Raw genomic sequence first — 26,977 nt, 5'->3', positions numbered from 1 at the left:
AAAACAAAACAGCAACTGAGATAATCTTAACTAAATGATCTAGAATGGGAAGAATAAACAGGATTATAAATCACTCAAAGTATTAGGGTAATCATAAAAATTAAAATTTAAAGTTTTTAATAAAATTTTCATATTTATTGAAATGTGAGATAAGTCTGTAAATTAAATCATTATTATTGTGTAAGGAACATAATAGGGATCGAAGGCGGCTTTTGAAATTATCAATCATTCCCTGAAATAAAAATATTATAAAAATAGCTACATAATCTACATGACAGATACTTAACTATGCACATGATTAATTACTATGTGCCTAGATTGACCTTTCACAAACTGAGTCCGATAAACCACCGCTCCATAAACCTTATATACAAATAGATATTGAAAGTAACTGTTGATAAAGCTGTTTTGTGTAGAAAATTTATTTTCATTAATTACATAAGTAATTACATGTGATCGGTGCCCTTCTACAAAAAAGATCTGAAACTGATCCACGTGGATGATAAACCATCAGAATTCAAGAATTTCATTTTTAATTTTTCTTTTTTAAAGGTGCTAAATTGGGGACGCTTATGTGCGTTTGCACCAGCCCCCGTTGTTCAACAGCTGTGAATGCAGCGTCTTGGAACAATATAATACAAGAATGTCACTAGGCGATACTTAATCATACTGAATGTATATGAAGAGCAAAAACAGTACTACATAAACTTATTCATTTTTGTAATCAGCTAAGGACCTGTGTCGCATGTTAACTACCTGAAGAACATAACTGTTTAAACTGTTGTGGGTATACAACATGTCTCTATCGGCTTACATACATAAATTTTAAATGAAAGCTGATAATTAGCTGTATATTATAAAAATAGCAGGAAATAATAGTGTAGCCACTCAGCTGATGTACACAACTAACAAAAAAATAATTTGTTTAAGTTTATAAAATATTTGCCCTTCGAAATTTATGCCTATATAATTTTTCCTTAGTTTAAATTTTTATTAAACTTTGACATGATCGAGTATTTTATGAGCGGCTGTGCAAAATAAAGTTTCTTTTCAGGCAAGCATCATTTATGATTAGATGATTATTTCTTATAAAGTTTGGCATGCTAGGCCATTGTTATCAATGGTTCAAATAATTTGTATATTTTGCTACATAATTATGTAAACTAAGCTGGGAAAACTTTTTCTGCGATAAACAACAGCTTACTTGAATTTACACTTTATGTTAAGACAACATAATTCTTCAAAAATTAACCTGAAATATATATTTTTTTTACCAAAAACAAAATGGTTAAAAAAGGTATAAATATAATACACTTAAGAAACTAGAAAAATTAACGGGATTGTTACTGGAGACAAAAGTTATGATTCCTAATACTATGCACAACCTTAAAAAATTTAAATATGTTAGAAATATGATAGTTTTTAATGAAAATATTTAATAGTACGATACTTAGTTAAATTTATTATTTATTTGATAGTCTATGCTGCAGGTCGGTTAGTCGCATGGTTTCTTTTAAGACCACTGGTTTGATACAAGGGTCAGTATCAAGCGGGCCTCTTCCTGTTTGCTGCACTTCCCCCCCCCCCCCCCCCTCCTTGTCCATAGAACCTCGCTGTGAACACGTAGAGGCCAGAAGCCTAGCTTCTCGCTTGCTAAGTCGTTTAGAGCTGTAAAATGAACTCGTCATTGTTAAAGCACCATGATAAATAATAGATTGCTAAGTGGTTTTAAGTTAAATGTTATGGTTTATTACATGTATCAGTACCAAGTAATATTATATTCCTGAATACACCCTATAAGTAATGTAAGAGTACAAAATATGAACCAATGGTCAAAGATCAAACCAAATTTTACAAAATATTGATGTATACAATTTTTTCTCGCAATTGCCTCATGTGTTTTAAGGTTACGCATGCTCTCACCCATGCACAGTGATAATGTCTATCTAAATTTCTGACTATAGAAATGCTCTTAGTTTCAATTCTGATAAAACTTAAACAGGAATGGGTATTTTATGAGTGGCTTTGCAAAATAAAGGTTATTTGCAAGCAAGAATCATTTTTTTTATTATATACAATTAGCATTGATAGGCTTTGTTGTCACTGTTTTGAAGAATGTGTGAAAACTAGGTTACGATGAAAAATAACTTTAGTTTATATTGCTGTAAAATAAATTTGCGAAAACTTTTTGCCTATTTGAAAAACTGAATTACAATATAAGACCTTATTTACAGCATCTCCCCTACAGTAATTGATTGTATATTTTAATTTTATGTATAATGAAAATTACTGCACACTACAAATTACATGTTTTGTTTTTGTTTCAGAACATTCTAAACCTTAGCCATAAGTCAGCGGTAAAAATTTCGAAATCGTAAGTTATGAGTTCTATATATTATCTTTGGTCTATTTTCCAGGTAATAACTAATTTATATTGTTTTTATTTCTATATATTGCAAACAAATTAAATGTGTACATATGATGAAAAATTAATATTTTTTTATATTGGTGTGAATTCTGTTATAAAGTAACCTTATAAAAATAGAAATCCTTAGATTGAATTGTTAGTAAAGAGTGAAAAACCGTAACTTTGGTACGCAACATTTTGTGCTTATTATTTTACAGTTCGAATGATATTGTAACGTGGCTTTACTAAAGTTACAATGAATAAACAAATTCAATTAAGGTTCCAGAATGTTTCGACCCGCGGCCCCTAAATTTTGAAATCAGGACACGAGCCGGCTGCATGGGTTACGCTGTCAACACAAAAGCCTTTCTGGCGCAGCCATAGCATCAACACGTGGCGCGCTGAGCGACAACACACACACTAGTTTCATCACTTTTACTAAACAAATCATAAATGTAGTAAATGCACGTGTGATTTTGGAAGTAATTAACTGCAATTGTCCTAGGTAAAAAAATTATCAAGTAGAATTTATTATAATATGAAATGACCTTACTTATTCCAATTAAAAGCATTGTAAAATTGACATTATTGGGTAATGCTCTCCTATTTTACTTGCATCACTGCAGGAATAATTTGCAGAGATCAACAACAAATATTTTTGTAACAGTCAATATCCATCTAGACATCTGGAATGTCCGCTATCCGAGCTGAATAGGTAACAGTAACCAGCGAGGAGATAATAAGAGGCCACCCGCAAAAACGTAACACTCGACAGGCTGAACGAGTCACGACTCGTGATAACATAAAATCTGCTATGATTAGAAAAGAACGAATATTTTGCAAAAATGTTTTAGCAGCAACTTATTCAAACTAATGGATTCTGGCAAAAGATTCGTTCTGCCCATCACTATTTCACAAGTTTGAAAATGATGTTCCGAGACTATATAAGTGTGAGTGCCTATTTTCTGGGCTATTTGACTCGTTGTAGCACATGTGATTTAAGTATTCATATTCTTCCAGAGCTACCATGAGAAAAATATTAATTCGTAAGTTAAGTATATACATAATAAATTTTAAAAGTGCTTCTTTATTTCTTTTTTTTTTGTACGGTGGTTGCTGCTTACAATAAGGAAGCATTTATTTTCACAAAAAAATTTAGACTTGTATACTAATGACACTTAAAAACATGAAACATGTAGACTGAGGTGAAGTTAGATTCGAATCTCAGATTCTCTTTCAAACGCATGCCGTAATTATGGTACTGCGCGATAAAAACAAAAGAAAATAACACAGGGCTTCAGTGCGATAAGGATGTACGTATATTCTCTATTTGATACAACATAAGGTAACAACTAATTTAATTATTAAATTAAAACGCGTCTGGAGAACAAAATATATCATTAGATTCCATAAGATAAAGGTTTCTGTTCGCTGCACAGTCCTGTGAACTTGAACTGGACAATTTTTTGCACTCATGGCTGTAAAAATCGACAAGTTTAAGGTGGTTTCAAATGAGAACAGAAATTTGTACACTATAGAGACGTACCTCACCTTAATGTACTCTCCCATGGCTACAGTGTAAATTAATAGATTCAATGAGATATCGGTTACTGTTCGTTGCACAGTCCTCTGAACTTGGCAATTTTGAACTCTCGCCTGTCAAATTCGCAATTTTAAGGTGCTTTAAAATTAGAAAAGAATCATGTACACTATAGAGACGTATCACTGAGGATAAGTTAGATTTAAATCTCAGATTCGAAGCAAAATCCGTACCATGATTATGGTACACACGATAATATTACGGAAAAATCTTGAGCAAAAACGGCATGTCATTTTAAAAAATTTATGCATAAAAGTAATCACTTCTAGACACAAGGCCAAGTTTAAGGGTGAATAATTAAAAAACAATCCGATCTACGTTATTCTGGAATACTACACCTTAAAGAACATATATGTGAGAGTAATACCCCCTATCAGATTCGGGGTGACAAGATCAAGTTTTTTAATTACAGAACCCTAAACTGGGCAGAAACAGTCTTCAAGTCATGACATTAGGCCAAGTTTAAGGGACAATAATTAAAAAACAAGCGGGGCAACCTTATTCTGGATTACTACACATTAAAGAATGCATATGTGAGTGTGTTGGAGCATATCAGATTCAGGGTGACAAAATAAGATACATTTTTTTATCACAGATTCTTGAACATTGCATATAGTCATAATATCCGTATGATAAGCCAATTAAATGGGGATATAATCTCAATTCTTGAACAATGGAATGGGCATGAGGCATCGGATTAATAAACATTTAATGCCAGTCACAATTGAGTTTGTTCATTGGTGTTTTGAATGTTAATAACATGTTAAGAATTATTGAACATAATTAATTTTTTTTATTTCTGCTTTTATGTAAACATGGACCTATAGTTATTAAACCAACAGCACTGTACTGCTTTTGTCTGCTTAACCTGTGTACAGCTGGTTAACAGCTTGCTATATGGTTCACAAGTGCATCAAGTAATATGGCTTGTGACTAAGTATTATTTCTCTGCCTTCTAGACCCTCGTCACCAAATGTAATGGAACAGATTAGTTAAATGTTACACTATCAGGTAATCCACACTTACACAATTTCTCTCTATATTATTGTTTGTATTGTCTTCTTTGTTACATATATTTGCAAATTTTCTCATCTATCTTGCAATGTAAAGATTAAAGTCAAGTTATTATTATGTTTACATATTTTGTAAGTACTTTGTTGTGTTTTCAGATCAAGGGAACCAAGTTAATTTAGCTGAAGTTGGCTTTATCTCAGATTTATTTGGCTTGCCCTCTTTTCTCCCAAAACATGACGTGGGTGGTTCCTAAAAGTACAGTACTCAACATAAAATAGTGCAACATTAATACTTGACTGTTCATTCGATAAAATAAGCAACAAACCCAGCACAGTACTCTAAAAAATATTTGTCACTACACTGAAATGTACAGTAACCACCATAAAATATGCAACACTTTTAAATAAGCAAGTGCAGGACTCACCATAAAATATGCAATGCTTTTGTGGGCCAACCATAAAAAATGAACATCAAGACAACAGTACTATCCAAAAGATTATTGGTGAAATTACAATGTAAATTGCTCAACATGTTATTCACCTTATAAATAGTACAGACCTGATCAAAAATGTACCATACAAATTAAATGTACAGGCACGACCATAAAATGCTACATGACACCACAAAATATCGGCAGAGACCATGCATACACATTTCGCCATAAAATAGTGCAACATTAATACTATACTGTGCTATCCATAAAATAAACAAAAAAACAGTACAGCACTGTTTAAAATATGTGTCACTACACTGAAAAGTACAGTACCCAGCATAAAATATGCAACATCAAAAGTACAGCAGTGTTAAAATTGTGTAGAATAAAAATTACAACTCTCATAAAAAAGCATCTAAAGTACAGCACATCCCAAAAAGGAGTCGTATAAAAATTTACAGTAAAATAATAATATAAGCAACATAATCGGAATGCTACATAAAAAAAAATTATAAATAGTGGTTCTCAGCGTACAGCACTTACCAAAAGCATCTGACCCAAAAATATAACACCATTATGCATTACTACAACATTAAATATTTTTTAAGCTTTAACTAAAGTTTGCACCGTTAGAGCTGATAAGTAATTCTCTTATGGTATTGTCTGCATCATCAAAAATTACAAAATGCGTGGTACCTGCCGTACAGCTCTATCAAAATCGTCTAATTCAAAATTATAACACAACTTTGGTTCAGGAAACATTTGTTTAATGTTTTTTTTTCAGTTATAACTAAACATTGTACTTATAGAGCTGTTAAGCTTTTCTTTTGTGCGCATGGTCTGCTACATAAAAAAAGTTATAATTTTGTGGTTCTCAGTGTACAGCACTTACCAAAGGCATCTGAATCCAAAAAATAACACCATTATGCAGTAGTACAAAATTTAAATATTTTTTTAAGCATTAACTAAACGTTGCACCGATATAGCTGATATGTCTTTCTGTTGTGCGTATTGTCTGCTTCAGCAAGAAATTTAAAAATGCTTGGTACCTTCCGTACAGCTCTATCAAAATTGTCTAAACCAAAAATCCCCGTGTGGTGTACGTCTTAGAATATCACCACAGCAGAACCGTGCTTGTCGTACGAGGTGACTAATCGGGATGCGGTCGGGACCTGCAATGTATTCGGACCTTCACCTCATGTTTCCTTTTTTTTCTTCTCTATCTCGTCATCTTTCTCTTTTCACCTCACCAGGGCCGGAATTCTCTAACTTTTTGCTGTCTTTATTTAAAGATGGTTAACGTGTAACCCTCTTTACGAGACGAAATGGTATTCTTTACCCAAAGCGTCACTCTGGCTGTCTTTGAGTGGACTCCTGACTATCTTTATATTAAGACAGGCTTCTGTTGAATCTTTATGAGCAGCAACGTAAATACAATGGCCGCCGTATTTATATTATGTTGTTGAAACACCACCAATAATACATTAAATTGCTGTTAATTAATTGTGTACATTTAATTTTTTTCCAGTGAAGTGTGTATACATAATAAAATGGCAGCGATATTGAGACGGTTGGACTTAATTGACGACATTGAGAGACAAGAGGGGCGTCAAAAGATTAAGCTGCTGCGACGGGGGATTCGGGACGTCCTAAATCCATTCACAGAAATGGAAGAAGAACAATTCAGGGTCACTTACAGGTTACCTCCTGTCTTAGCACTAGAACTAACACAGATTTTGAAGCTGCATTTAAGAAGGCCGATGCGAATAACGTGCATTTCGGAGGAAATAAAAGTAAGTAATTTAAGGTTAGTTTTATGGCAGTATTCAATTATTCACAGTCGAGAGAAAATATTCTATTTGAACCTTATCCTTCATTGTGTTGTTATTATTTTTGTTGTGTAGCGTCAGATGTGTATGTGACTTTTGTGGACTCCAGCTAATATTAGAACATTATGAAAAAGATTGAATGTGCACTTGTGTATTCGAACAACATTAATGCTGTCAACACATAAAATCCAAATGTGAAGGTGGAGAGAAGAGCAGCAATATGGGTGATTAATGAACTGCAGATGTTATTCTTTTGCTTGTGATGCCGTTAGAAATCCTATTAAAAGTACAGTAACCAATATAATTATTTACAGGTACTCATTGCTCTTCGATTTTATGCAAGTGGCTCGTACCAGAAGTGTGTTGGTGATCGCGTGCTGACGTGTGTAAGCCAACCCTCAGTTAGTCGAGCCATCCGAAATGTCACAAGGGCAATCAATACTACCATGTTGAACAACTGGGTTTACTTCCCAGAAAATGAAAACGAGTTGCAACTGAACAAACAAAGGTTAGTATTGTTTCATAACAAATCTTTTATGTTTTGGTTTTTCCTAACTTTAATAGCAGTAGTTTTGTTGAAACTGTAACATTTATTGGAACATGTAGCTTAATTTAAAAATTTCATACTTTAATCTTTTACTAACCTGTCTTTACTCTGTGTGTGTGTGTGTGTGTCCGTATGTGTGTGTGTACAAATAGCACACGGACTTGGCACTAAAATAATGAAATACAACATGAAAAGCTGGTTTACGAGTTAGGTAAAAATCCCCCCCCCCCCCCCACTTCTCCCTCCCCCGCACTTCTCCCTTCCAAAAGAATTGCTAGTGCATTGTACAAAAGGTTATTATAGTGGTAGTCTGCTGGATACACATAATACTTAAGTTTGTTGAGAGGAAAATAGTGACATTTGTTTTCCAAAACAGAATCTTTAGTGATAGATAACATAACAGTTTCTAATTCCAGCGATCATTTTAATATAACTGAAATAGTAGTTTTTACTTATGTATCTCTGAATAAGAAATGCCTATGTCCTTAGTTACACAGGGCCGAGCTTAAAATATTAGTGACTTGAGCATGCGCCAAAGAGTATTTGTGTTAATAGTGTTATTATTGTGTAAATCTTTCATTTATGTATTTTGTGGTGTTTTTGAATTGTCTTTTTTAATGTAGTCAAATTTAATATGATAAGCCACTGCACACTCATTGTAATTGCTTAGGTTCATGGAAACAACAGGCTTTCCAGGTGTAATGGGAGCAGTGGACTGCACACATGTTCTCATTATTTCTCCAACTGGCGATGAGGAAGCAGTATACGTGGACAGGAAACACAACCACTCCCATAATGTTCAGCTTGTGAGTAGAATATTTTCAGTTATGTTTACTTCACCTGCTGTATTTTGTTACAGCTCAGTAAAAGGTCAATAGGTATATACTATTTAGAATTGTAGTTAAAAACATTTGTTTAATTTATATACATTACACTTATTTTTTACATTTCCTAAATTTTACATGTATTTGTTGTGGTTCAGTTTGCTGTGTTTGCATTAATAGTTCATTTTTTCCTTTAATAAACTGTTTCAATCTTTTATAACACCAGTTTTTAAATAACACTTCTCACATGTTGCTTGGTAGTAATATTCAGTGTTATAGACATTCATGCCTCAAATTATGATACTAAACTTCATCATTGCAAGGTACTTGTACTTACACACTTTCTATGTTAAATGTAATAAATTAATATGACCAACAGATCTGCAATTACGACATGCTTGTCATGGATGTCAACGCCAGATATCCTGGCAGTACACACGATGCAGCTATCTGGAGGCTGTGCAATGTGAAGAGGACTTTGATGAGGCGCTACAGAAATGGAGACACCAATTCATGGATACTGGGTATGCCAACTTGAGGTGCAAATACGGGAATACAGAATGGTGAAAAAGTTAACAGTTTTGTTTTATATTTTGTAGGAACATATGTCCTAAGTATGCCAGCAGTTTCAAACATTTTGGGGTGGCTGAAAGAAAGTTGTAACCAATTTCTAATAACAAATGCAGAATGATATTTTTAGATAGGGAATTTGCCAGCAGCTGGGGATTCAACTAACTAAACGTAACCAATGACAATCAGATGGTTGTAGGTACCCACAGAATAGTGCTTGTAGACAGAAACACACACAAGGATGGCACATTTTCACGCGGATGCACAACTCACAACGTTTCAATGGTTTAACCCATCTTCTAGTCAAAGTTCGTGTTTTGAAATGTGGCATGGGCAGCATCAGCATCTCATAACAAGAATTTTAACTCCTGCTACACCACAAGAGTAGTTAGGTCTTTACCTCCTTCCTACAATAGTGCAAAGCTAAGGCGCTGGGAAGTGGCCCATCAATACATTACCAAGTCCAGACAGTTACCAGCCTTGGTATTCAATCGTCGTGAATCGCGCACCGGCGTGAAATGTGCCATCCTCGTGTGTGTTTCTGTCTACAAGTGCTATTCTCTAGAGTACATGAAACCACCTGTCTTCTGTCTTATGCAGTCAGTAGCCTAGCGGCCTTTAAGATATCTGTTTGTTCGATATCAATCAGGCATGCTATTATGACCATGCAAGCTTGGCAACATCATTTACATACTCAGTTGGCTCCAACTTGTAGGGGGTAACATTACTACATTTTATCTATGTTAGCAATAAAAATATCACACACGCTGAAATGTAACCTAATAGTCTGGTATATAATTATATGTTTAACATATATAGTTGTAGTCAATCGTTCTAAATGCTAATTTATTTAGAAACATAATCAGCAAGAAAAGAGGGCTAGTTCAATAGCTTTAAAAAAAATTATATTTTTGTTAGCCAATTAATAATTTGTCTAGATCTACCTGTTCTTGATTTTTTTAACATAAGTATGAGATATAAAAGCAAGTTTCATAAGTAGTATTTCTCCTTTGAATTGAATCAATATCTACGTTGTGTATATTATTTACATAAATAACAGTTAAAGTAACTTGGAAATTTATGTGTTGATATTACTGTGATATTAATTTAATTGTAAGTAATGTCTCCTTCAGAATTCCCTTCATGATTATTTATTTTTAGGTTTAAATTTGAAATTAAGGTTTTATATTGAGTGCTATGAAAGCTTACTGTTATATTTGTGACATACCCAAAATTAACAGTGATTTAAACATTTCTGTGGATGGCAAAATTGATTAACAAAAGGGTGAATAATTTTTTTTAATTTTTTAATAGGTGATTCTGGATATCCACTTGAACCGTGGTTACTGACACCAATTCTTCATGCTCCAGATGGAACGCCAGAATCAAGATACACGACGGGTCATTGTAGTGCTCGATGTGCAATAGAGAGATGTAACGGGTTGCTCAAAAGTAGATTTCGATGTTTATCGAAAGCTAGGCAATTGAATTATGCACCACACACTGCAGCGCTAATAGTCAATGCATGTGTGGTACTGCACAACTTTTGTGTTAGAAACAAATTGCCTCTGTATCTCACTGTTGGTGAACAACCAGTGCCAGACATCGAAGGGATTTACCAGGATCAATATGAGGCAGATCATGAGATTGATATTCAAAATGATGGACGACAGACAGTTGATCTCCTTATCAGGAGATATTTTCAGTAATTTATTAAGTTAGCAAAACTATATAAGTAAAGATATTTTTCAATAATGTGATTTTTAATGTACTTACTAAACAATCCTGGGGGTCAAAATTTTCCATATTACCATTTTTAATAAGAAAAAAAAAACAGTTATGTAATGTTTTGTGTGCTATGTACACATTGAATACAAAATGTTGCAATCAAATTTTGAAGGAATGTTCAATACTTTGCTAATTGTTTTAGTATCGGCAGTTTTCATTGTAGAAAAAATAGATACAATACTTACCAACTTTTACAATCTCTAGAATAAAAAGTATGTACAGAAGTTTGGGCTTGTGTACACTTTTAAAAACAAGGTTTAATTTACTACTTTTGATAATGTAATGGAAGTTGTTACGGCAGCAGATTGTACATTTCTCATTTACCATGTGTGCACTCCGTAGGGTGTGCGATCACATTGGTCATGTGTCCCCTTAATACTGCAAACTTTTATTTACCTATTTTGTTACTCATTATGTTCGCAAATGTGCTACTAACAGTTTGCTTCACATCAGCAAGTGTTTTCACCTTGCATTTATGACTAATTTTGTTACCAGTGAGGTTTATGGGTTTGTGGAAACTGTTTAATTAAATAAGACTACAAAGTTGTACTGTTTTCTTTTCATGTGTTTTGTGTAAGTAAAAGTGCGCTAAATTATTTTTTATACTGCAAATGCAGTTCTTTTCAACTGATTGCCAGCACTGTAGTGAAAAGTAATACAGTAAAACTCTGTTAAGAAGTTTTTGGGACTGTAAAATGTAAACTTACTAACAGGAAAAACTTATTAAAATGGTACAATTTCTTGTAATACCAGACATGGTAAAAATTATTCAAACATATAACGTTGCTGTTCACAATATTTCATAATATTTATAGAGAAAGAGGTTTCACTGTATGCAGCACACTATTAATTATATTTGGGCAGTCATTCAACCCCTAATTCACTCAATATGTAGATCCAAGATATAATCTACTGTAATGCGAGGGAGATTGTATCACAGTCAGATATCAAATTTAATTTAGCCATTAGTATAAGAAAAACTACAGTGCTCATGCTAAGCAGTAACAATAAATAGCCACTGGTTTGAAGTATGTTGTAGTTGCTGTTTACGTGAGGCATGTACAATTTTTAGGTACAAATATAAATCAATTGTGATACATGCTTCTGCGATTGTTCTATGTATGTGTGTATCTTTCAAATACCAACGGGTTAGAATATCACCACAGCCGACCCGTGCTTGTCGTACGAGGCGACTAATCGGGACGCGTTCGGGACCTGTAATTTGTTCGGACTCTCACCTCATGTTTCCCCTTTCTCCTTCTCTACCTCGTCATCTTTCTCTTTTCATTCCACCAGGTCCCGTCGTGCCTTCTTGTTCTCTCGCATCGTCTCAGGCCAGGGCGCTGTTTTTCTTCCTAATGAGGGTCTATCCTCACGCTTGAGTGCTGCCCCCAACTTGTGTGACCATACGTGGTGCCTTTGTGTGTGACGGTTTAGCGGACCCTTCTTACTGTCCCAGCAGGCAAGTCTAGGTGCGGAGCCCGTATCCGTGTTCAAGTACACCCACGTAGCACCGCTGGTGCCGCCCTGGCGGGGGTGTCTGTGTGGCCGACCTGCCCACACAGGTGTACCTGCTGTGGCGACGTGTTACCGCTGAGCAGGGGAGGCCGGTGTAATCGACCACAAGTCCCCTGAAATGGCATCTAATGGTGACCTCTATAGTGGGGAGCCTGGGATGGTTTCCCAGGTATGGGAATAAAACTGGCCTCGCCCAGGATGTACAACTTGTCCCTGGTTTGGCCCGGTGCACATGCTACTGTGCTACTGGGCCAGTAATTCACAGTGAATAGCGGCGAAGGGTAGCTGCTCCTATGTACAGCTTAGGTCTGTGGGAGGTTGGTCCCCCTCCCAACGGCACATCCCGTGGGGTGTTACATCTGCTGGCTTCTTTCTCTCTCCCCCCTGAACGGCAGGCTGACGCCGACGGTCTTAGTACGGGGGACTTTCACAATGGCTACGAAAAGCACTCAGGGTGGCACCCTAAACAGCCACACCAAAAGACCACGACCGGACACGAATAGCGAAACTTCTGATAGCGATACGGACAAACATACCGCTACCACCTGTAAATTACCTACACCCCGTTTTCTGGTGATCCGCGGTCTTGAGGGGCACACGTTCCAAAAGGTGTCGCCCTTCGAGCTCAAGAAAGTAATTGATGGTGCAGCTGGTGGTCCCCTTCAAGATTGCAAAAAGATAAATGACCGTAAGGAAATCCTCCTGGAGACATCGAATGCCGCCCAAACACGTGGGTTGCTTGCCATGACGATGTTCAACGGGGCGACTGCCCGTTTTCCCGTTGAGGTCCAGCCCCACGTGTCGCTGAACACCTGCAAGGGAGTCATTTGGTGTCCCGACTTGGTTGACGTCCCAGAGAGTGATCTTTTGCGAGAGCTCAAACCCCAGTATGTAGTCCATGTGCGCCGAATTACTAAGAGAATAAATGGGGTCCCGACTCCTACGGCAACTCTGATCCTGACATTCGGTATCCGAGACCTCCCTCCAGTGTTAAAGGTCGGATATTTGAATGTCCGGGTTAAATTGTTCATACCATCGCCTCTACGCTGCTACAACTGTCAAGAATACGGTCACTCCTCTGCCAGCTGTAAGAACCCTGCAGTATGCCCGAAGTGTTCTGCCCCTCAGCATTCTCCGGACTCGCCCCACTGCACCAAACCGCTAAAGTGTACCAACTGCCATCAGGGACACCCAGTGTGGTCCAAGGACTGCCCTGTGTTCCAAGAAGAACAGGGCATCCAGAAGTTGCGTGTGGAGGGAAAAATCTCCTTCGGCGAGGCCCGAAAGGTGTTTCAGTCACTCCGTGGTTCTCAACCTAAAGTACCCTTTAACAAGATTGTTGCCTCACGCCCCCTGACGAAAGACGCTTTCACGCAGACTTCCGACGTGGGAACTCAGACCGATATGCCAATAGTTTCATCACCCACCAAACATGTCCAGACCACCCGTTCAATCACAGTCGGCACACAGTGCGACCGACATCCTGAACAGTTCAAGCAGCCCCTTGCCAAGTCCACTGCCAGAACCTCGCTGCCGCAGCGTGTTGGCTACTCACGCAGTTCACCTTCGTCCACTCCAGCCAGTACCGGTAAGGACGACCGAGAGGTGGTTCGGCGCACACCACCACCTCGTGCCACCCCTCCAGACAACAGCTTTGAAGTTGCGATGGCCAACGACTCTGAAGCGGCGATGGCCAACGACTCTGAAGTGGCGATGGTGTCGGATGACCCTCCCCTTGCGGACTCAGACACAGGGTCGAATGCCTTTAAACCTGTACTGCAGCGACATAGGGGGAAAATGAAAGCCACGAAGTGACCTTCTCCCTCCACTCCACCTCGATGACTATTCTCCAGTGGAATTGCAGGGGGTATTTCTGCAATTTACCCGAACTGCAACGGCTCCTATTCTCGCGTAACCCCATTCTTACCTGCCTGCAGGAAACCCACTTCCGTCCCACTGGCTCTCCCACTATCAGGGGACACACGTTCTACCGTAAGGACAACGTGCCGGCGGGCCAAGCCTGTGGTGGGGTTTGTATTATTGCCCGGGACTCTGTATTTCATGAGCCTCTTGCCCTCCATACTCCTCTCCAGGCAGTTGCAGTTCGCAGCTACTTTGGCATTTTTGTCACTGTATGCTGCTTGTATGTACCCCCCTCGCACGCTTTCCACCGTGCGGACCTCGAAGATCTTCTCTCACAGTTGCCTCCACCATTTATCGTCGTTGGTGACTTTAATGCCCATAACCAGCTGTGGGGCTCCTTGCATAGAGATAACCGGGGCCGCATGATCGAGGTTATTTTAACTAATACAAGTCTGGTTCTGCTAAATACCGGCTCTGCTACACACTTCACCTCTCATACTGGCTCTTTTTCCTGCATTGACCTCTCCATCTGTAGCCCTGCGTTAATCACCCATTTTGAGTGGTCCGTCCACGACGACCTTTGTGGTAGTGACCACTATCCAATCTTTTTGGATACTTTGACGGGTCCACCACCAACCCTTCCGTCCCGATGGGTGCTTAAACGAGCAGATTGGGAGAAATTTCGGGACAACCTCAACCTACCCGACATTTTACCCCCAGATGTGGACACGGCTGTGGAATTATTTACTGCCAGGTTGATGTCAGCGGGAGCTGTGTCCATCCCTACATCTTCGCCCACCGGTCGGCGTCGCACACCCTGGTGGAATGACCAGTGTCGTGACGCTATACGTGCCCGGCGACGAGCACTCCGACGGTTCAAGGCTCGCCCGACACAGCAGCACTTGGACGAATTCCGTATCTGCAGGGCGCGGGCTAGGCGTACGGTCCGTGAGAGCAAGCGCAACTCCTGGCAGGAATATATTTCACGGCTCACAGTGTACTCCACAAGTCAGCACATATGGGCCACTATTCGGAAGCTCTATGGCCGCAATTATAACACCCATATCCCTTATCTCCGAACTAATGTTACATTAGTGTTGGATGCAACGGACATTGCTAATGAGCTCGGCCAAGCTTTTGCTGCAGTCTCGAGCAGTGCACAGTACTCCACTGCATTCCGAACCACCAAAGCTCTCCACGAGGGTGCAGTCCTTGACTTTGGGCCCTCCAGGGGTGAAGACTACAACCTACCTTTCACCCTTACTGAGCTGGAGAATGCGCTGTCTCACTCCAAGCAGTCATCAGCAGGACCAGACGGCATACACTATATGATGCTGAAACATCTGTCAGCCGAAGGCAAAGCTGCCCTTCTTAATTTATTTAACACTATCTGGGAATCTGGGACCTTCCCGTCCCTTTGGGGTCACTCTATTTTGGTGCCCATTCTCAAACCGGGGAAAGATAAAGGCGAGCCATCCAGTTACCGCCCCATATCACTTACCAGTTGTGTCTGTAAGACCATGGAGAGGATGGTGAACTCCCGCCTTGTATACTGCCTTGAGTCATGGCGGCTCCTCTCGCCACACCAGTGTGGCTTCAGACGCAACCGTTCATCTGTTGACCACCTCGTCACCCTGGAATCGGTGGTGCAGGACTCATTCCTCCATGGTCAGCACGTCCTTGCTGTATTTTTTGATCTAGAAAAAGCATATGACACCACGTGGCGATATGGCATCCTCCGGCGGCTGTATGACTGGGGTTTCCGAGGCTCCCTCCCCGTTTTGATCTCCAATTTTATGTGCAGCCGGTTTTTTCGGGTCCGTAATGGTACTTCTGTCTCTCGGGTATATGTCCAGGAAAATGGTGTTCCACAGGGAAGTGTACTTAGTGTTACCCTCTTCGCAGTGGCCATTAACAGCGTCGTCTCCGCCATCCGGCCCCCGGTGCAATGTGCACTGTACGTCGACGACCTGGCCATTTTCTGTCGCTCCGCTGTGTTTGCCATGGCTGAGCGGCAGATCCAGCTTGCTGTGCGCCGCCTGGAGGGTTGGGCGGATTCTACTGGCTACAGATTCTCCCCTGCGAAGACCAAGGTTATGCACTTCTCCCGAAAGCGCCTTCTCACTCCTGATCCGGAGATTCGGTTATACAACTCTGTACTCCCGGTCTCATCTACAGTGCGATTTCTCGGGCTAATATTTGACCGGACACTGACTTGGTTGCCCCACGTTCAAGACCTGACGACCCGCTGTCAGAAAGACCTTAACCTCCTCAAACTGGTCAGTAGTAGAGACTGGGGTGCGGATCGCCCGACACTCCTCCGCCTGTACCGCGCGTTAATTAGGAGCAAACTTGACTACGGCTGTGTGGCCTACGCTTCGGCGAGGCCGTCGGTCCTGAAACGGTTGGCTGGTGTTCACCATGCTGGAATCCGCATCGCCACCGGTGCTTTTCCTACCAGCCCGGTTGTTAGCATGTGTGCGGAAGCTGGTGAGCCCCCGCTACCGTACAGACGGGATTTGCTTCTTTTGTCCTATGCTGCGCGTGTCCGTTCCGACCCCTCTCATCCTCATTACCGGTCCTTTCTGCACCCCTCTTCTCTGCAGCTATACACGACGAAACCCCGGGCTACCATGCCTGTATGCATTCGGGCACACACTGTTTGGGCAACCGCCGGACTCCCGAATGCGCTGCTTCCACCTGTTCCACACGAACAGTGTTGGATGCAACTCCGGCCTCGTGTACACCTCGACCTGGCACGTTGGACGAAACCGTCCACGCCGCCGTTTGTGTACAGAGCTGTTTTTAATGATCTACTCAGTACGACTTTTCATGGTTTTTCTTTTTTTTACACCGACGGGTCCCGCTCGGGGGAATCTGTGGGATGTTCTTTTACTTGTGCGCAGGGGAGGTATCTTTTTGGGCTACCTCCTTCCTGCAGTGTTTTAACGTCCGAGCTATATGCTATTTTTAAAGCCTTGTGTTTTGTCGGAGGAAGCGCCCACCGCAGGTGTCTGGTGTGCTCAGATTCCCTGAGTGCGCTCTCTGCCCTTCAGTCTGGTTCGACGTCCCACCCGGTCCTCCCTATGATCCGTCAGAAACTGCATGACGTGGTCCACCGGGGTGCTCGAGTTGAGTTCCTGTGGGTGCCAGGGCATGCGGGCATACCTGGCAACGAGGATGCAGACAGGGCAGCTAGGGAGGCTTGTGGATTGCCGCCTAGCTTACTGCGTGTCCCTGTGTGCGATGTTCTGCGCGCTGCCAGAGCTTTTGTTTGGGCTGCTTGGCGGAGGGAGTGGCAGTCCCTTCCTCTGACCAACAAGCTCCGCTCTATCTGTGAGGAACCACGTCGCCCTAGCTTTGATCGCCTCACTCGCAGGGAGGACACACTCATGGCGCGACTTCGCATAGGCCACACCAGCCTTACCCATCGGTACCTGCTGCGTGGTGAGCCTCCGCCTGAGTGTGACGTCTGCGCCTGTCCCCTGACTGTGCGCCACGTCCTCCTCGATTGTCCCCGTTACCTCCAGGCCCGCGGTAGTTTTAACTTTCCTGTAACGCTTCCGCTCTTGCTTGGTGAGGGGAGTGCTCCTGCGAGCATTGTCCTCCCCTTTTTACGTACCGTGGGCCTTTTTACTGTGTTGTGATTCGTGCTATTTTCTCTGCTCCTTTTTATATGATTTACCTTTTGTTGTCTTTTCTCTGATTTCACATGTTTTGTTGTCTTTTCTCTGATTATACATGTTTTGTTGTCTTTTCTCTGCTTGTCCCTGTTTTGTTGTCTTTTCTCTGTTTGTACATGTTTTGTTGTTTTTCTCTGGTTTTACTCGTTTTGTTGTTTTTAACTGGTTCTACGTGTTTGGTTTTTATCTCACCACAACCTGTGGGTGCTAATGGCCTTAGTTGCTGACGCGCCCCCCAAACCACCACTCACTCACTCACTCAAATACCAACCTGTGAGTACTCATCTTTGGTATATCCTGATAGACTACTTGCATGTGTATTTAAATGAATTATCATTGTATGTGTTCTACATTCCGTTAAAATAATGCACACAGTTCAATTTGGATGCCAGTAGCATACTATGCAAACTGTTCCTTCGAACATCTGTTGCATAGTACTTTTGATAAATACTGATAGAAATACGACAATATACCTTTAATAAAGTACATACATGCATCAAAGTGACTAAATTGATAAACGTTTATAAAGAATTATTTTTATTACCGTATTGGCCCACATGTAAGGGGACCCCAAATATGTGAACTGCAGTTTCAGTAGGCCAAACAAATACAAAAAAATTGTTTGTAGAAATTGTGGAGGTGTAACATAAGATAGGGTGAGTAGAAAACGGTCTGTCTGAAGAATTGTTATATGTAAAATGTTTGGCATAAATAGATATACTTCTTTATGACATTTACCAGTATTATTTTAAGCTAATTTCATCAAAGTACTTTTAGTTGACTATTCTTTGAGTAGAATGTTTCTATTCATCCCGTTTTACAGTAGTAGACATACCTTTTGTGGTAATAAATATTTTCTGTATTTACTGATATGCAGCAATTAAGGTAGGCCTACATACATTACTTGTTACTAGAAAACCAATTTAAATGACTCCCACTAGCCTTGAACCCAGGCCTCAGCATAGCTCGATTTACTTAAAAAAAAATTGGCAAAGTTTAATACAGTATTTGATGGATTAAGTGCATTTCATACTTACGAAGGGAATCAAAATTTCATTTTTGTAGTAAGAAAGAAACTAGACCTCTTTGCATATTCTGCTATAGCTGGACATTTCAATACTCACAGAGTTAACTAACCACACACCATGAAAAATCACAAAATATTTTGCAGAGGAAGTTTTAAAATTTCAAAGTTGAAGGTATAAAAGAGAATGATCAAGCATTTATAACATTTGGCCGTAATGTCCAATGCAAAGCCTCACAATGATTCCTGCTTAACTGTAAGTCAACTATGTTGACAAATGAACTATTTACATGTGTATTAAATATTAGCATGCCAGTATTGTAAGGAAAATATCAAGAACTGCAACATTTAGGCAGTGTTTGCTTTTTCATAATTGGGTATTTAAATTCATAACATACAAGAAAATTAGTCCAAAGCCATGGGTTAATGATGGTAAATGCCTTACAAGCTATTAATACACCTGTGTATTATGTAGGAAATGTATGTATTGCATATTACAGTATAGGTAGGTGTATGTCACAACCAAGTTTTGAGATCCATGAAAAAAACTTGAATAATTAGATATATGGTGTTGGCAGCACTTATTACCATTACTCATGTAAATTCACCACGTATATTTTAATGATGTCTAAAGTTTGGTGTTACTTGCCACGATATTACGTTTTCCAATTGTTTATGCTTCACTAAGAAAAATATTCATTTTGCCATTATTGCAGAAATTGTGTGTACCTACAGCTACAGGACACGTCAACATTTAATTTTGGCACAATCACATAAGCAAATTTTATGAGCTCAACTATCTGAAGCAACTTTTTTGCTTAATTTTATGAGCTGAACTATCTGAAGCAACGTTTTTGCTTGTACTGTAGTGTGAAGTATATATAATTCATCATCTAACTATAAATGTGATATTATTCCTCACATTAGGAAAAATTAACAAACCTAATAATGCAAGTCAATGCTGAACACTTAATGTATGTGGTAATACCAATACTGCATTACTTGCTATTCATTTCTTATGTTGTAGGCAGCACAAAGGAATGTCTGAAGCAAAGTATAAAAGAAAACCAACCATACTGGAGTGTTAATTTTATTAAATAAAATTATGAGTATAAACTTTCTTGCAAGGCAAGTTTCTTTTCTGCAACTTCTGCCCTGCGAAGTTGGGCATCAGCAATCTTCTCCTGTGCTGCTGCCAACCTTTCTAAAGCAACTCTCATTTGTCTTCTCTCTTCCAGGTTTGCCTTTTCAAGATTAACTATTTCCTCCCTAGCCAAATCTGATGCAGATTTATACATTGTTTTCTTGTCCTTTTGTTTACCTGAAATGTTATTTTGTTTATTAAACCACAAAACATTACAACTATAAAACAAATAATTTGAAAAACATTTATTCCCAAGTTGTTACATCAACAATGTCCTTAATTTCTTTCGAGAGAAGTTAGTGCTTCACAGCAATGTTTTCAGCAGTAATGGCTGACATGATAGGATTCAGTAACAAAAGATTGGTGAGCTGAGAGATGAATAAGAAAATTATGATTCAGCAAAATCTTGAATACCAAAATAATCACCAATGCAGTACTAATACACTAGAACCCAGATTTTGTGGATCCGGACAGGTGAGTCAATAATATTCGTAAAACAAAATTAATACCAACTAATTTTGACAATTCTGCCAGACAAAAAAAAAATTGCAAAAAAATTGAAGTTCTTTTCATTTATAAAAAAGTATGAAGTTTCATGTTTATAATAAAGAACACTCATGCAATATTCATGATATTCTTACATCACAAAAATTACTGTGGTGAAAGATTTCTTTCACCTCTGCCTATACAGTTCTGCAGCAGTGATCATCTGTGTTGTAGGTGAAAAAAATTAAACATCGTTACCATTATTCAATGTGCATTCCTTACAGACAAAATTACGTACTATAATTATAGGTTTATATGATGTCTTCTTGCCTAAATACATTTTACGTACGCTTTTTGTGACATGCAAAAAGTTGTACAAATATTACAACAGTGCTTTCTATCTGTCACAGTATGATATAGAGTAAACTTCTTCACAGTACTCCAGTATTTATTCTTTCAAGGAGGGGGTACATAAATGTGAGTTTCACCAAACACGTCAAGGAGCACACATTTCATTTACTGACTGGTTAAAAGCACAAAATGCAAATTCTGACATAACTTGAAACCTGACTAAGAAAGTACCACTGTTAAAAACCATGCTAGAGTGGGATAATACATTTCATGAACAATTTCACAGATTACTTTCTTTCTCAATATGTTTATCAAAATGGGTACACATTTACACTAAAACTGTTGTCTTCAAGATTTACATATTAAAAATTTATGATTTTGGAACTTTGTGAGGCAGTGGTATTTTAAATGGTAAGTGATAAATCATATACTGTATCTACTGCAACCAAATTTATTATGATGAATTCAAATTTTGGACAATAAAAACAAGTTTTATCAATTTTGAGGTCTGTCTCAGAGTTCGTGTCAAATATGACTGCAGAAAAATAGTTCCACGATTGAAGATAGTGCAGCTAAATATGTATTGACTGTTTACAAATAAAATTAAAACATGTCCAAGCATAAAATTATGATTGTTTGGACTTGTATATAGTGTTTGTGAAATCGAATTTGAACTTTCCTGCGCTACGTCCTGCAGCTTCCAGGGACAGAGTGACTGTGATCGTTCGACCATCATGCACCAGGAAGACCCCTTAATCATACAGCTGTTGAAACACAAGACAAAACTTACCTACCAGAAACATGCTTAGACCTTGTCGTCTGAGATGTGGATGACTCAAGTGTTTCCAACTGACGCGATTCATCTTCTACAGGACGAGACACACCAAAAGACAAACAATCTGTATCATTGTCCAATACATCTATTTGTAGAGGGTCCTCCATGGATACATGTTCGTAACTGAACTGTGGTAATTCCGCACAAAGACGATGGCATGAAACAAAGTTTTCCACCAGAAATTTAATTGAAATTTGTACTATATATATATATATACTTAACAATATAACCTTCTGAATCCTATTGAAGTTAGTTTAATACAAAATCTTGAGAAATAACACAAATCTTGTTCTTCAACCTTATATTAAGTACTATCACATTACTGTACATTATGGCTGGCAAAGAAGAAACTATAAATTAACAATACGGTGCATAACTTTAAGGTTGTAAATATCTGACGTACTGCCAAGTACAATGCATTTAGGTTAATGTTACGAATGACATCATGCAACTGTCAGTGGCAGAATAACTATCAACATTTACATATTTTATACATTATTCACAGTGCTAGACAAAAATAAATTCCTTACAAACAAAAGCCTGAAACATTGCCCTGTTATGAATTTTAAAATCAGCCATTCCCCTTGGATATGAGAAAATTTTAATTGGGTGCCTTGTAAAATTTTGATGAAAATATCAAGTGTTAGTTCAAATGATGTAATGGAACATCACTGCAATTCGAAATGCATACTTATAAACATTTAACTATTATATTAACCAATGCACTTACATAATATTATGTAGTTTCATATTACACTACTGTAAACCATATACAGCACAGACGTGGCTATATCTCAATGCTTCATTAATTTGTACTTACATCACCAGAAGCAGGAACACCACTGATTCCATCCACACACTCCTTGCCAATAAGTTCCAGGAGCTGCTCTTCCTGTGGGTTTAGGATTTCTTTCAAAGGACCTCCCCCTCCTTTGCCCATAGCATGTGCCTTAATTTTCCTGGCCTTCTTTTTTGTTGCAGCTTTCCACAGTGTCCATGACTGAAATGTGCAGAAACCTAACTATATATATTTTACTAATAATTTTATAACATTTTATATTGTGATCATTATAATATTTATTATTAAAATTTACTACTGATTTGACCATTTTTAACCATATTTTGTAAGTTATATTGGTTTATTACAATTTTATGTTTATTATCTATAATTTAGATTTGTAATTTGTTTGTTAAAATGATTAGTAATTGTTGATTGTATGTAATCGTTTGATAATACTACTTGACAAATCCAATACGGTGATGTTTTTTCATCACTATACTGTATCTAACTGGATAACATAAATGAAATGAAATGAAAAATAACTGAACAAAGTCAAACCCCTGACTAGTTATTTTTTTGTAGATGTAAGTTATCTTTATTTACATGAATTATCCTCACTTAAATAAAATATATATATATTATTTATCTACCAAGACTTAAATACCTGAATAACATATTTCAGACAAGTAGGCATACAACCTTTTAACATAAGGTACATTTATTTTTTAACTTGCAATGTAGGGTACATGTGCTACGACTGGATGCATAGGAAACTAACCATTTATGTACCAGACTCATGACTCGAGCTTGTCTTTTCTGTTTTAAATAAGTTATACTCTCTGCAATAGAATGTTAATTTGAGTACGGTACTACATAAACACGTAAATGTTTCAATCTAGTGCCGAATTTCAATGCTACATTACATTAATTGCTTTGAGGTTAACTGCCACACATGTTTAGATGAATGCTATCATTTTTACTAATGTCCTCTAAGTTTAGTTTTAATAATTTAATAACTTGTTACGCTAGACAGTATGTACATCAAATAGCAATTAAAATTGACAAATCCTACTCTTGTGAATAAAGCAATTAGGTAGATGAGATTCAAATTTAAAAAAAAAATCAGCTTAAAGAAGTGAAGCGTGAATAACTTGCCCATTATAAAAATTCCTGTATTGGGGCAGAGTGTTCGTCTAACAGTATTAGACAAATTAGTACCTACCTTTCGTAACTGGGAAATTGATTTTGGCGGACCACATGCCAGGCAATTCACCTTCTCTGTTAATTCGGCCCACATTCTCTCTTCTTTAATTTTTGTGAAAGTCGCCGAAAACTTCCCTCTCAAAAATTCTGGATGCATTCGCATAAAATCCAGCATTACTTCAAATTGCTTCGAAGTGGTCTTTCTAGCGCGAAACTTCTTTTCCATGTTTACAGTTTATACATACTACCTTGCTCCGCCGAAAAGGAAGGATGCAAGCAAGATAGAAGGAAACAGCCAGAAATATTGTTTCGGTAAGTCAATTTTCGTGTTTTCGGAGCGGTGCCTGCGCTGTTGCCAAGCATTCATTATTAAACAAAGATATCAATAAAGATACCACTTACAGAATATGACATAAAGATAGTAACAAGTAAGTATCTTTGTAGCTCTCTTTATCATAAAGACAATCATTGTGACTGTCTTTATGAAACGTCGATATAAAGAATACACTCCCAGGTCCCGTCGTACCTTTTCTTTCCTCGGCATCGTCTCAGGCCAGGGCGATGTATTCCTTCCTAATGAGGGCCTCTCCTCGCAATTGAGTGCTGCCTCCAACTTGTGTGACCACACGTGGTGCCTTTGCTAGTGACGGTTTAGCGAACCCTTCTCACTGTCCGAGCAGGCAAGTTTAGGTGCGGAGCCCGTATCCATGCACATGTACACTCACGTAGCACAACTGGTGCTGCCCTGGCGGGGGGGTCTGTGGGGCCGACCTGCCCCCACAGCCATACTTGCTGGGGCGACGTGTTACCGCTGTGCAGGGGAGGCCGGTGTAATCAACTATTTCCACATGCTTGTACACACCATTCAAAGCAATTAAATTAAAAAAATTATTTTTCCTGCTACTGGAAATGGCAGCTAACGATATCATTGAGGTAAATATATTTCAGTGAAAATTACATGAAACAGTACACCCTCCTCCCCACACTCTTCCATTTACTTCCACCACTAAGGTCAACACATACAATGTTATTACTCACACAACCCAAATTTTGTTTGTCAAGCAACAGTGGGTGTTTAAAATTGACATGTGGGTACCTGTGTTTGGGTCACGGACATATTCCACTTCTGCCCCTTCCCTTCCCAGAAGGCGCACAAAATTGGACACACCCACCAACTGTGCATTTTCAATCATTCACTGAAATAAAAATATTATAAAAATAGCTACATAAACAAACATGACAGATACATAACTATGCACATGATTAATTACTATGTGCCTAGTTTGACCTTTGCCCCACTGAGACCGATAAACCACCGCTCCATAAACCTTATGTACTAATAGATATTGAAAGCAACTGTTGATAAAAGTGGTTTTGTGGAGAAAATTTATTCTCTTTAATTACATAAGTTATTACGTGTGATCGGTGCCCTTCTACAAAAAAAGATCTGAAACTGATCCATGTGGATAATAAACCATCAGAATTCATGAATTTCATTTTGAATTTTTTTTTTAAAGGTGCTAAATTGGGGACGCCAATGTGCATTTGCACCAGCCCCCGTTGTTCAACAGCTGTGATTGCAGCGTCTTGGAACAATATAAAACAAGAATGTCACCAGGCGTTACTTAATCATACTGAATGTATATGAAGAGCAAAAACAGTACTACATAAACTTATTCATTTATGTAATCGGCTAAGGACCTGTGTCGCTTGTTAACTACCTGAAGAACATAACTGTTATAAACTGTTGTGGGTATACAACATGTCTATCTGCTTACATACATAATATATAAAAATTGCAGGAAATAATAGTGTAGCCACTCAGCTGATGTCCACAACTAACAAAAAAATAATTTGTATAAGTTTCTAAAATATTTGCCCTTCGAAATTTATTCCTATATAATTTTTCCTTAGTTTAAATTTTGATTAAACTTTGACATGATCGAGTATTTTATGAGCGGCTGTGTAAAATAAAGTTTCTTTTCAGGCAAGCATCATTTATGATTAGATGATTATTTCTTATTAAGTTTGGCATGCTAGGCCATTGTTATCAATGGTTCAAATAATTGGTATTTTTTGCTACATAATTATGTAAAATAAGCTGGGAAAACTTTTTCTGCGATAAACAACAGCTCACTTGAATTTACACTTTATGTGGAGACAACATAATTCTTCAAAAATTAACCTGAAATATATATATTTTTTACCAAAAACAAAATGGTTAAAAAAGGTATAAATATAATACACTTAAGAAAATAGAAAAATTAACGGGATTGTTACTGGAGACAAAAGTTATGATTCCTAATACTATGCACAACCTTAAAAAATTTAAATATGTTAGAAATATGATAGTTTTAAATGAAAATATTTAATAGTACGATACTTAGTTAAATTTATTATTTATTTGATAGTCTGTGCTGCAGGTCGGTTAGTCGCATGGTTTCTTTTAAGACCACTGGTTTGATACAAGGGTCAGTATCAAGCGTGCCTCTTTCCCTTTGCTGCGCTTTACCCCCCCCCTCCCCCCCCCCCCTTACCAAAACCCTTCAACCCCCCTCCTTCTACCCCCCCTTATATTATTGGGTAATGCTCTCCTATTTTACTTGCATCACTGCAGGAATAATATGCAGAGATCAACAACAAATATTTTTGTAACAGTCAATATCCATCTAGACATCTGGAATGTCCGCTATCCGAGCTGAATAGGTAACAGTAACCAGCGAGGAGATAATAAGAGGCCACCCGCAAAAACGTAACACTCGACAGGCTGAACGAGTCACGACTCGTGATAACATAAAATCTGCTATGATTAGAAAAGAACGCATATTTTGCAAAAAAGTTTTAGCAGCAACTTATTCAAACTAATGGATTCTGGCAAAAGATTCGTTCTGCCCATCACTATTTCACAAGTTTGAAAATGATGTTCCGAAACTATATAAGTGTGAGTGCCTATTTTCTGGGCTATTTGACTCGTTGTAGCACATGTGATTTAAGTATTCATATTCTTCCAGAGCTTCCATGAGAATAATATTAATTCGTAAGTTAAGTATGTACATAATAAATTTTAAAAGTGCTTC

General features: G+C 38.3%; 1 protein-coding gene and 1 long non-coding RNA gene across 3 annotated transcripts; one reads left to right on the top strand and one right to left on the bottom strand.

Annotated features, from left to right (window-relative positions):
- The first annotated feature begins 7,736 nt into the window (after nucleotides 1-7,736).
- LOC134533302 (putative nuclease HARBI1) lies at nucleotides 7,737-11,555 on the top strand. The gene is made up of 4 exons (XM_063370777.1): nucleotides 7,737-7,791; nucleotides 8,501-8,636; nucleotides 9,034-9,178; nucleotides 10,539-11,555. The coding sequence occupies exons 2-4, from the start codon at nucleotides 8,505-8,507 to the stop codon at nucleotides 10,931-10,933; spliced, it is 672 nt and encodes a 223-aa protein (XP_063226847.1). The 5' UTR covers nucleotides 7,737-7,791; nucleotides 8,501-8,504; the 3' UTR covers nucleotides 10,934-11,555.
- Nucleotides 11,556-20,174: 8,619 nt separating this feature from the next.
- Nucleotides 20,175-21,973, bottom strand: LOC134533574 (uncharacterized). 2 transcript variants are annotated; one of them, XR_010075340.1, is made up of 2 exons: nucleotides 21,872-21,973; nucleotides 20,175-20,421 (listed from the first exon to the last, which is right to left on the bottom strand). It is a non-coding gene; the product is annotated as an uncharacterized LOC134533574 (long non-coding RNA). The 2 variants fall into 2 exon arrangements; XR_010075341.1 differs by having other exon boundaries at nucleotides 21,876-21,973.
- Nucleotides 21,974-26,977: the final 5,004 nt, after the last annotated feature.

The sequence above is a fragment of the Bacillus rossius genome, chromosome 6, assembly GCF_032445375.1.
Source record: "Bacillus rossius redtenbacheri isolate Brsri chromosome 6, Brsri_v3, whole genome shotgun sequence".
NCBI classification, from domain to species: domain Eukaryota; kingdom Metazoa; phylum Arthropoda; class Insecta; order Phasmatodea; family Bacillidae; genus Bacillus; species Bacillus rossius.
The sequence above is the reverse complement of the archived record's forward strand: the minus strand, read 5'-3'. Positions and strand labels throughout refer to the sequence as shown.